The sequence below is a fragment of the Silurus aristotelis genome, assembly GCF_946808225.1.
Source record: "Silurus aristotelis genome assembly, chromosome: 5".
Lineage (NCBI taxonomy): Eukaryota > Metazoa > Chordata > Actinopteri > Siluriformes > Siluridae > Silurus > Silurus aristotelis.
The window spans coordinates 3,432,947-3,445,433 of record NC_139578.1 but is presented as its reverse complement, the minus strand read 5'-3'; the positions used below and the strand labels follow the sequence as shown (position 1 = coordinate 3,445,433).

The 12,487-nt window shown below is 41.5% G+C and overlaps 1 protein-coding gene across 5 annotated transcripts in view; it reads left to right on the top strand.

Annotated features, from left to right (window-relative positions):
- The window catches only part of carmil3 (capping protein regulator and myosin 1 linker 3), a 58,167-nt gene extending 48,985 nt beyond the window's left edge, over window positions 1–9,182 (top strand). For 2 of the 5 annotated variants that reach the window (XM_083541625.1, XM_083541627.1), the window contains 9 exons: window positions 314–393; window positions 534–692; window positions 4,219–4,408; window positions 4,711–4,945; window positions 5,740–5,846; window positions 6,457–6,553; window positions 7,617–7,691; window positions 7,803–7,922; window positions 8,104–9,182. In XM_083541625.1, the coding sequence (XP_083397751.1) occupies window positions 314–393; window positions 534–692; window positions 4,219–4,408; window positions 4,711–4,945; window positions 5,740–5,846; window positions 6,457–6,553; window positions 7,617–7,691; window positions 7,803–7,922; window positions 8,104–8,171 (1,131 nt within the window). In that variant the 3' untranslated portion in view covers window positions 8,172–9,182. Of the gene's footprint in view, window positions 1–313; window positions 394–533; window positions 693–4,218; window positions 4,409–4,710; window positions 4,946–5,739; window positions 5,847–6,456; window positions 6,554–7,616; window positions 7,693–7,802; window positions 7,965–8,103 lie in introns of those variants that run through there. The other 3 variants (XR_014533671.1, XM_083541626.1, XR_014533672.1) reach the window with 3 other exon arrangements.
- Window positions 9,183–12,487: the final 3,305 nt, after the last annotated feature.

The following is a 12,487-nucleotide window of genomic DNA, read 5'->3' as shown; positions in this document are numbered from 1 at the left end:
TATCGACAAATTTTTGTCTGTACAGTGTAGCTAAAATGTTAGTCGAAGTTTTGTTGTTGTTTTTTGAATCTCTGAAACCGAATTTACTTTAAAGGAGCTGCATTTTTGTTTTTGCTCTACTACAGATCTGGTTGTCTTTGCTAATCGAATTCATCCGTGAACTAAACGCAGGCACTTGTTTTTTTTTTTGTTTTTTTTTTTTAGCATGACTATTCTAAAAATCTGCAGGATTATCAAAAACAGCAAAGGGCCTTAGATTTAAAACAAACGGACATGCTGTGATCCTAACTGCTTCTTTCCACTTATCTTGCAGCATTTGTCTGAAAATGGTGGGGTGAACCTTTTGGATGAGGGACTTCCTGATTTCTACACCAAGAGGGTCTTACCAGACAGGTTTGCCATTTCCATGTCGCAAAGTATTTCTTGTTCTAGAGGGGCACTGGAAACTCAATTACAGTTTTACCGCTGATACTGGAGACTTCCAACAAAACAATCTTAAAAAGCCTTGTTGTGGATTTTGTCTGTTTTTACAGTCAAATATCTTCTCATCACGTCCAGTCTCTGAGACGGAAAAAGAGGCGTAACGTGTTGTCCATTTTTTCGGGGTTCAGGAAGAACCGCTACTCTGCATCGTATCAAGAGCCGGAGCCTGCGATCCAGGGCGAAGTGTGTGGGGACGAATGTCGCACCAAGTACGTTTTTCTTTTCAATGTCACCTAGACAAGTTTTGTCAAGACGTACCGTACTGTCGGAGTGCACACAATTGGTGTTGTCTCTTCCCGTTTTCATCCTCTCGTTTTTCTCATCTGTCGTTCCTCTTTAGAAACCTCATCCAGCACTCAGGCATGCTACTATGCTACTTACATCAGATCGATAGCTTCTGGGAGGATATGAAGGAGGCCACTATTAGGCAGGGGGTACATACATACAAGTTAGCAGAGTGTCTATAAATCATTCAGACACACTTAGAAATTGTTTCTCGAAAAGGAATTGAACTTAATATCAGATAGACAATGCAGTACAGACACTCTTTCTCAGCAAGCCAGAGGGTTTGAGAGGGGCAAGGAAAAACTCCCTGAAAACTAATGAGGACACTTGTTTGCAAAATCCAGACCATCCGATGTTGATAGTTTACTAAAGTAAGGGTAAGATTTGGTCCTGTGGTGATATTCTTTTCTCTTTTTTGGGATCCATCTGTGCCAGAATATGAATTAGCCTCATATAGTAACCAGCTCTTAGACAAATATATTTAAACATGTGATTTTTCCAGCCATATTTGGTTCCTCCCTAAAGCTTTTGGAAAAACACAAATTGTTTAGGATGTCATTAGATTTTACGAGGTAGTATCAAAGTTTTGAGACTTCGCTCTGGTTACACGGAAGTATTTTATGTACGTTATGCACCATCACCTTTAAAATAGTCCCCTTGTACAGCAATACAGTGCTCCCAGCATTCCTGAAACGTCTGGAAAGTGTCCTCAAAGTCTTCTTTTCACTACATGACTTTTTTAACCTGCTTTTAGCTTAATAAAATCTCACAAATCTCCACAAGCCCATTTAAAATCTAGTGGAACATCTTCCTAGAATAGTGGAGGTTATTATAAGAGCGAATGGGGACTTAATGTGGAAATAGATGCTCCAAAACAACATTGAAATCCAATCAGGTGTCCAAGCGCTTTTGTCCATATAGTGTATTTCACCGTTTCTTTTTTTAAGAGGTGTCAACTGTACGCATAGGAACTCTGGCAGGTCTGGCCTGTGACTGCAATACTAAAAAAGAAGAGAGCCAGAAGGTAACACAGGCATGAGGGCTCCCTGGGACATCACTACCCAGCCAATCCACCATCAACACGAATAGAATTGTAATTGTTTCACTATAAATAGCTGTTTCTTTGTTGCTTGTGATGAAGAAGAAGCATCTGTCAGACATAATTATATGTTTTCGTTTGTTTTGTTCATTTTTGCATTAAGGGTATAAATGTCTTTTGCCTTCAGCTGGTACATTAAATTTGGAAGTTGGCTTCGCTGATAAAGTTATTTATTTATTTAGTTTTAACCACCAGCTTTATGACGGTATATTTCTGTCGTCTGAAATGGAAACCCGTATCATCGTGAAACTCGCACAACTGTAGATGCTTCAAAATCGTCCCCTTGCACAGCGATACAGCGCTCCCAGAGCTCGGTGACTGGGTCCGTACGGGGTCAGAATGGCCGATGTGGTAACGCACGTGGTCGAAATAGCACCAGGTGCACAGCTCCAGATGTGCACAGGACATTAGCTTTTGAAGGACTGACTTATAAAGGTCGGTGCTCCCTGTGACTGTGCGTGCAGCCTTGTGCAGCAGCCATGTTACAAAACTAGACTGGAATCTTTTGTATTATAAAACTTGGTAAGTCAATGAAGAGGGTCACATTTAACATTACTTTAGAGAGAATTTAAGTCTTTATTTGAGTGTGTGTGTGTGGGTGTGTAATTGAGCAGACCGTTTATTCAGAAGATTGGAGATGGAGAGTGTGTGTGGAGAGTGTTCGTGTGTGTGTCCGTGTGGCTTGGGAGCTGGAGTTTCACTGCTGCCAGATTTGGAAGCCGCAGTGGTTGTTGGGAGCTGGAATTCCAAACTGGGAAGCAGGGGTTTGTGATGTTGATTTAATGTTTTATGCATGGTTTTATTCAATTAATTCCAATTTTTATTCATTTAAATGTCAAGCAGAAGTTTGATGATGATGATGAATTGTTGTTAATATGAATTGTTAAATTGCATATTATTGTTTTATTGATTTCATTTGTTTGTTTGTGCAAAGTTTGGAAAGGTTTGGGGGTTTTTGGAGACACATGCATTGTCAATGGCAAAAACACACAAAAATTGGACAGTGACAATGACAATGACTGGAGGAAAGTTCTGTGGAGCCCAAATTGGACATTTCATTCTCTAGGAGAACTTATATGAGGTGGAGCACAGGAGAGATGATGTTAGCAGACTGACTTATGCCCACAGTCAAACATGGAGGTGGAAGCTTAAAGGTTTGTGGTTGTTTTGGAGCAGGGAAGGTTGGAGGCTTATTCTGGGTAAAAGGAAAGAACATGGCAACCATTCCATACTTCAACACCATACTATTTATTTGGACTGCAGCTCATTGGAACTGAATTCACCTGAAGCAAGACAATAATATTGACTCCATTGCGAAAAAGGCATAGCAGAGGATGTACTTCCTTCGCCAACTGATTAAAATCAACCTGCCACAGGAGCTGCTGAAACAGTTCTACTCGGCCATCATTGAGTCTGTCCTGTGTACAACTAGAACTGTCTGGTTTGGTTTAGCTACCAAATCAGACAACAAGAGGCTACAGCGGAAGGGTCGGGACTGCTAAGAGGATTATTGGTGCCCCACTTCCCAATCTCCAAAATCTTTACTCATTCAGAGTGAGGAAAAGGGCTATGAAAATCACTTTGGACCCCACACTACGAGCCCACTCTCTTTAGAACTGTTGCCTCCTGGTCGGCGCTACAGAGGGCCGTACACCAGAACATTCAGGCACAAAAACTATTTTTTCCCCATAGGCTGAACAATTAAAATACTTATTTTGGGTCGCAACAGCGGATCGTCCGTCTCCATACCCCCCTGTCCTCTACATCTGCTTCTTTCAAACCAAATTGTTCATTTTGTATTGCATTGTTTAATTGTCTGTTATATTTTGTTATATATGTCAGTACTTTCTCCTGCACTGGAAGCTCTTGTCACCAAGTCAAATTCCTTGTGTGTGTAAACAAACTTGGTAATAAAGCTATTTCTGATTCTTATCCAACAAGACAGTGACCTGTTGAATGTTAAATCACTGTAAGCATTATTTAGAGAGCAAAGTGTTATCTGTCATGGAATGGCCTGCCCAGTCGCCGCACCTAAATCCTATTAAACCGCTCTGGGATGAATTGGAACTTTGGCAAGTTTTTTGGCAAGTTTTCTAAAGATAGCAAAGAATACGACTGAAGCACTTTTCAAACGGCACAAAATCGTGTGCTTTCTTCCAGGCTGTTTCTTCTTTCCCTGCTTATTTATTCAATTATTTATTCGCAGTCGGCGTTCCTCATCCCTCATTTAACTGTCACACATCCTAAAATCTGTCATCCATCCAAACATAATGTGTTTAAAAAAAGTACTCTCTGTACTCTAAGATCACTACAGGGTTGTGTTTGCTGATCATTTCTTCTTTAAATGGCAGCGCTGGCACCGAGAACCTGTACGCTGTGATTCATCACCCTAAGAATTCGCGGAGGGCCGACGCATCGTGCGAGGAAGACAACGGTGAGACGGGATATCAAGCATCTCCTCAGATCTTATGCCAAACCATTCATGGCATTCCCTTGCCCGGGATGAGGCCGGTGAGCCCGTCCTCCATCGCACCGAGACAAGTACGACAAAATATTGTTATACAGGGTTTCCTATTCATATATGTATGAATGTGTGTATGTATGAAAAGTATGAAAAAGTATGGAATTGGATTATAAGGGAAAAAAACCTTTCCATTAAAACCCCTTTCCATTAAAACCAGAGGTCATGAGGTCTAATTTGCTGTTGTGATTTGTTCCTTTTATACTAAATTACAACAGCAAACTAGACCCCATGACCTCTGGTGCATGATTCTATGATCCTATGATATGTCCATGAGTCATGAGAATCTGCCTTCTTCTCTCTTTCTTATATTTTCAAACAGTTAAACGAGTACAGTGAAGTGCTCGTCTCCTCAAACCGAGCCAATAAAGGACAGAAAGTTTCTAATGACAATCAAGAAGATCAGCATGCCCAGTGTTCGACCTCGTCCTCTACTCATACGGAGGACGAAGTCATGGCAGAGTTGCAGAAGAGACTCGAGAGACCAGAGCCTCCTCCTCAGAGTACCAAGCCGAGACTGGGTAACATGAAACAGCACCATCTGGTTGAGAGCTCCGGTAATGCAGGCATTTAAATCATAATAAAAATTCTTTATGAACAAAAAATTTGAAAAACCTGACTTTCCAAGCCATATGTGGCTCTGCTTTAAACTAAAAGTTGGAGGCACACAATCGTATAAATTTTCTTTGGATGTGGTAGCATGAAAGGTTCCCTTTACTTAAACTAGGAGACCCTAACCTGTTCTAATATGGCAATGCCCCTGTGCAAAAAAAATATATAATATGATATGCTTTATATGGGTTGGAGTGGAAGAGCTCCTGCTATAGAGCTCTGACCTCAACCCTATTGAACACCTTTGGGATGAACTACAACGCAGAGTGCACCCCAGTATTATTCACCCCATAACGCTACCTAAATTACTAACCCCTTCACGAAAAACTAGTGGCACATCTTCCCAGAAGTGTGGAGGATATTATAACAGCCAATTTTGACAGAATGTGGAATGGGATGTTCAAAAAGCTTCTCATGGTCAGGTGTTCACAACCTTTTTGTCCATATAGTTTAGTTGAAATGCACCAACCCCAGCCATTAGGGTTGCACAAGCCAGTGCACTCTTAGTGCCGGTCCCAAGCCCAGATAAATGGGGAGGGTTGCGTTAGGAAGGGCATCCAGCGTAAAAACATGTGCCAAATCGAACATGCGGATCATGTATACGGATGATCCGCTGTGGTGACCCCTAATGGGAGAAAGTTTTTTTAGTTTAGTTAGAACGTGATGATGATGACGACGATTATGATGGTGAAGTTCGACTGAGATTGTGCTTGGTGCTGATTTTTCTTTGCTGTTGCAGGAGAAAGCACTGAAGAGGACACTGGAGCAGAGAACGACGAAAAAGACACAATTCCGAGTCAAGACGAGCAAAAAGCAGAAGGACAGACTCCTCCCATTTCTGAAAAGGTGTATAGCTTGTGTTTATACCCTGATCAGGCATAACATTATGGCCACCTGCCTAATGTTGTGTTGGTCCCCCTTTTGCTGCCAAAACGGTTCTGACCTGTCGAGCATTAACAGCATTACCTATTTCAGCAATGTGAGCTACAGGAGCTCGTCTGTTGGATCGGACCACATGGGCCAACCTTCCCTCCCAAAGTGCATCAATGATCCTCGGCCACCCATGACCCTGTCGCCGTTTCACCACTGTTCCTGCCTCTTTTGATAGATACTGATGACTCCCCACAAAAGCTGAAGTTTTGTAGATGCTCTGACCCAGTCGTCTAGCCAACACAATTTGGTCCTTGTCAAACTCGCTGAAATCCTTACGCTTGCCTATTTTTCCTGCTTCAAACACATCAGCTTTAAGGAGAAAAATGTTAAGTTGCTGTCTAATATTTCCCACCCACTAACAGGTGCCATGTTGAAGAGATAATCATTGTTTTTCACTTCACCGGTCATAATATGCCTGATTGGTATATATGCGTGCATGTTAATACATACCTATAGTACCTTTAGTACTAAGTGCAGCCTTGTAACTGGTCAATTCATATTCGTTTGTAATGTTGTTCCCCAGCTAGATAATTCACCAGAGAAATTCACCATGCAGCCTCAGGTAATGCCTGCCCTGGTTAAGCCTGCATCCAGATCCATAGATTCTGCTGTCCCTAAAGGTACATTAGAATCAGACGTTTTCTCATATCATATGAAATGTTTGTGCAACTGACAGAATTTAAATGAAAAACGAATCAGAATATACAACATCTACATTAGCCAGTAAATTTTTCGCCTACCGATTCATCTTTGCAAAAGATCAGACTGAGAAGATGCCTTGTGCCCACCTTCTTCAAACCAATTTAAGATGATTCAGACCTTTGGATCTGACTGGGTCACCCTTGTCACCCTACCTCATAGCCATCTAGTCACCTTACCCTCTAGCCCTCTAGCCACCTTACCCCATAGCTTTCTAGCTGTTCTACCCCCTAGCAATCTAGCCACCCTAACTCCATTGCCCTCTTTTCACTTTACCTCTAATCGTCTTGCAACCGTAAATTCTACCCCTCTATCCACCTTACCCTCAAGCCATTTAGCCAAACTATCGCCTAGACCTTTGGCCACCCTACCCGCTAGCCATCTATCCACCTCACCCACTAGCCTTCTATCCTCCCTACCTCCTATTCCTTTAGTCACCCTACCCCCTAGCCATCTATCCACCCTACAACCTAGACCCTTTAGCCAAACTACTGCCTAGCCCTCTGGCCACCCTACTACCTAGCCATCTATCCACCTTACCCAGTAAACCTCTAGCCACCCCACTCCCTAGGCCCTCTAGCCACCCTACCCCCTGCCATCTATCCACCTTACCCCTTAGCCCAGACATGTAAAGAATAAGATCGCACCCTGTTTTCTCCAGTTGCTGATCTGGACCTTCATGGTATTCCATGGTACAACTATTGTTGTTTAACTTCTTTTAGTCATGAATGATACCTTTCGACATCAAGGTTCTTTGCAGAGCGTGGACTCCTTATTGGCATGAAAACAAAGTACTACCTGCAGAACCTACAATTTTGGGGTTCATCCAAATCGCTTCATTGATGTCAGGAATCATTACTTTTACAAACATCACTTTAAATTATTGAATTACATCCGGGGATGTTTTTGTACAGTACATACAATATATCCATGATATTTGATGATGATCTTGGTGTATGGATGTGAACTGGTATGAATGGCTAGGTGATGAGGAAGTCGTTTACTCTGTTGTGACCACGAGGCCTCACAGGAACCGAAAGATCCACTCCTGTGAGGCAGGTCAGGTTCTGACTTATTATTAATATTATTCATTTAATGATATTCTAATGACCTTAAATACCAAAGCATACTAGAATAACGCTCTTTATTATTTTTGCATTTAACTTTAAGGCTTTCATTCAGGCATAGAGGAAGACAGCACGGGGGAAGTGGAGATCTCCTCTGACCCTAAACCCCCGGTGAAAAAGCCACGAATTCCCTCAAGAGCAAACAAATCTTGCGATAGTCCTGGTAATGTGCACACATAGTGCATGTGTGTGTGGGGGTGTTTGTGTGAGTGTGCGTTTACAGTCTAGCAGATGGCTTTGAGCTGACCTTTAACTAATCCAGATTAGTTCATGAGGTAACATAAGGTCATGTCTTTCTCTCGTTGTCGTTCTTTATCTCTCTCTCTCTTTCTCTCTCTCTGCAGGTCAACAAAGTCCAGAGCCCAGCAACGAGAGTGACGAAGATTCAAGGAACGATTGTACGCGTGAATGAAATTACATCTGCCAATCATGTTTTTTTAAACACCCACTGGGGTTTTTCATATCCTTTTCAATGAGTCACTCACTTATTCTTGCTTTGCATCATCTCCCCGACTTTCTGTTTTCTTTTTTTTTTAGTCTTTCAATCCAGTTTTTTTACTCGTTCTCTATTTTCCGGCTTTCTGTGCTCTCATTTCCCTGCTGCAACTCCTTTCAAAGATATACAGAGCAATATATTCCCTCTCCGCTCCTCAGCTTTATTTATTTGCCCGGCTTCTTGCTCTGACCTTGGAATTTCATGTAACGGCCCTCCAGATTCGCCCCACAATTTCTATTCTCTGCTGGCTCGAAAAGCAATCACACTGGTTTTTTTTTTTTTTTTTTTTTTTTTTTTTTTTTTTTGGGGGGGGGGGGGGGGGGGTTGTTTGAGGGGGAATAAAATGGTACTTGGAACAATAATCAACTCAGAATTGCTTTTTTTGTTTAAAAAAATAATATTCAATTCAATCTTTGGTTCTGAAGTAAATGTAATTTCAGTTTGGTCAGCACATTGCAGTCGGACCGCACTGAAGCGCAAACGTTTGTCCAGTCATAACCCTTAATAAACCATTGAATAACATTCCTATTTCGCCCCACGTCCATGATTAATCAAAAGATCTGTAACGGGATGCAACGGAGGTTTTGCTTCTTTAGTGTGTCCTGTTGTTTTTGAATGATGTAAGATGCAATGAAGTTAATTTACTTCATTACAATTTTTGTTTCTGTATGGCTCTGATTTGTTCCCATACACCCCTGTGTTAGTTTTCCAGAACCTGCAGGATGTCACTGTGTAGCTTCTCCATAGCGACTACGAGTACGCCGATTTTGCACCTTTTTTTTTTTCTTTCTTTCTTTCTTAAATCAGTCACATGTATTTTACGCTCTTCCATATTGAGCAGAACTGCTGTATTTAAATGAGCTTTATTTTTTACTGGTGTTGTGAATGTGGCAAAATGAATAAAAAGCTAAATCTAAGTAATGAAAATGCTGCTTCGTGGTTAATCATTTCTGTAAGCAGAAATGAATGGGACAACAATTCCAAGCAGACAGACAGACAGACAGACAGACAGACAGACAGACAGACAGACAGATAGACAGATAGATAGATAGATAGATAGATAGATAGATAGATAGATAGATAGATAGATAGATAGATAGAAATGAACAGATTGAAAGAGATAGATAGAGAATTATATGTAGATAGATAGATAGATAGATAGATAGATAGATAGATAGATAGATAGATAGATAGATAGATAGATAGATAGATAGATAGATAGATAGATAGACAGACAGACATTTTAGGATGTAGTTCTTTATTTGGTCGAACGAGGGCGACAAAGGCCAACAGCACGGGATTAGGCATGCTAAACCTGTCCTGGGCACTGATATGACCCAAAATATACAGCTAGAATAAGAAGGTTTTGCATGATCAAGCCATAATTTTATCAGAGGGACCTTTATAACCTTGAGAACTTGGAATGGACCAAACAGTCACAGTGATCAGAGCTGACCTAATATCCAGCCTCCAGGACACCTTCAACAAAGACCTCTTGGACCTTAAACTGGGTCTGGTAATGGACAGCAAGTGTCTGGGTAATATTTTCCTAGTTTCTTGTAGAAGAAATGCAGAAACACAACATAATGTATGTTCCCTGCCTTCACAATTATGTCTGCTACAAAAAACGTTTTTTTTTTTTTTAATTCTCAGTAACACACATTGAAGAGCCTGTTTAAGGTATTCATGAATCATTTCATTAAGAACGTCTCATTTAATCGCATGCAGTTACGCACACTGTGAAAGCCCAATGAGCCGTAGCAGGTTTGCTACTGTTTGCACATGCCTGCTAAACTACCCTAAAATCTATCTGATGAAACAAGAAAGCCCAGGCAGCTGTCTTCTTTGAGCCCTCGACGCCTTACACGCACACGGCTAATGTTTCTGGAGCAGTGACAAGGAAAAAATAATATTCTGATAACATTTTATGGCCTGGTGTATTCCATACAAGTTTTATTATTCACATTAAAAAGTCTGAAAATGTTTATGTCCCTGTACTGCTCATGAGCAAACACGTAAGACGATTTGACTTGCGTCATTCCCGCTCTGCGTTTATTTGCTTTCTGGCTCTTTAAAATGTTGCCGCAATGACTTAAAATGCGTCATCGTTTTCGAAAGCCACGCTGTATTGTCCACACTGTGAAAATTTTGTTTTCAAATGTATCCACTTTGGAGAGTGTTTTCTAAAAGCTTTGTTCTTGTTCATTCAAACGACAACATATTAGTGTGGACATGGCCTTACACAGACTCAACCCTGAAGTAACGGCATTTAGATCCGGGTGGTCTCTCTGCTACATCAGGTCCTCCACAAGAAATGGACCTCATGGTAGGTGGGGATACTCACCTGTCCCTAGCTAAAGTGTCTTTCAATCTGAGTTTGCAGCATATCCCAATGGACAATCATGAGATTTATAAGCCTATAAAGGAAAACTGTTGTTGCAAATCAAATAGTTTGATGTGTGCAGCCTTCTTGGAGAAAGTGGAGCAGGTGGTTTAGAGGGTTTCTCCGACAGACCCCCAGAGTGCTACTGGAGGGCATTCTTGCTCATGTGGGAGATTATGAAAGTACTTCATTACATCATAAGTGTACTTGGTAGCAAAGATCGCTGATTGACTTTAAAGAACGCCTTTAAGAACACCTGGAAAAACTCCTTAACACAGTAACTTCGCTTCAAGAAGCAGCACTTAAAATCTCTATGACTGAGATTATTGTTGCTCCCGAATCTTCGCACAGCTGTGCGAGTCTTTGGATGATGCTAACACAGTATGCATTTGTTTTCTAGCTTGATAGTGGATCCATTCAAGACAGTTATTTCGTTCTTCAGAGCTATGATTGTACCCTTTCTTGACCTGAAAAATAAGTTCAGAAGTAAATGGTTTGTTAAGCATTCTCACGGTGATAGGGTTAGGATCTTGACAATCCAGTTGTGCCTTAGATTAGCTGCCCCTCCAAAAAGATAGGCCAGCTGAGGTGTCCATTAGAGGTTTTGGCACCTCACATGGATGCTCCCAGCCAGCACCCTCCATGCAAATCTGGCTTGACAGTCCAGTATTTTATTAGATTATCTGCTTCTCCAATAAGATAGGCCAGCTAAGGTGGCTGTTTGGGTGGTTTAGTTATTTTACAATGATGCCCAGTGCCAGCACCCTCTACCTGGTATGTCTTTTTGGCTTGACAGTCCAGTATTGCCTTAAGTTAGTTGTTGCTTCAAAACGATGCCAGCGAAGGTGACAATTTTGGGTGGTTTATCTGGCTTGAAAGACCTGTATTGCATTATATTATCTGCTCCTCCAAAAACAGACTTGACAGTCCGGTATTGTTTTGGATTAGCTGGTCCTCGACAAACGTAGGCCGGCTGAGTGGCCATTTGTGGTGGTTTAGGCACCTCGAAATGATGCTCCCCCCAGACAGCACCCTCTTTCTGTCATGTCTATCTGGCTTCACAGTTGAGTATTGCTTTAGATTAGCTGGTCCTCAAAAAGGTTTGAGATGGTTTATGCACCATACAATGATGCCCCCCAGCCAACACCTTCTATCACTCATGTCAGAGTAGAAGAGGACCAGTTGAAGTGCATATATCTCACAGTTTGATATGGGAATTCTCTGTTTCCCCTAGTGAGAGTCTATGGACAGGGAAAGAGAATGCCTGAGCTAACCTTCTCATACTGTTACCCCCCACAACCCACACCAGGAAAAGTGGAAGGAAAATGACTGACTTAATGAATAAATAGTTTCTATACACAAATGTCAAACAAGGTACTGTATTGATGCCCACGGGCTTTTGAAAATCTCATTCTAGGATCTGCAGCCCCCCTCTTTTGCTAAGCAAAGGTCTCTCTAAAATTACAGCATTATTTGAATAATTATAGATTATGTCATATAGGCAGTCTGGCCTTCTTGGCAGTCGCAAGTGCAAAAATGAGGATTCTGTTATGTGTGAGAAAGAGGCATGGGGAGGGTAGAAATTCAAAACAAAGCAGGGCATCTGATGCGACAGCTGTGATATTTCACCAGGGGATTTGACCATATGTTGGATGATGTCAGCTGTTCCATCATTGCACACATGGCGGAAATGATGTGCGATGTTTTCATGTGGAATCTGGGAAGTAGCCTGTGAACTAGATTTGTAGCTTTGTAGCTTATATTGAGCTGGTAGAAAAGGATTAAAGGCTTATCTTTATCTCATCTTCAAATGTGTATCTGATGGAGGGAGCCTGTGTTTTTGTCAATT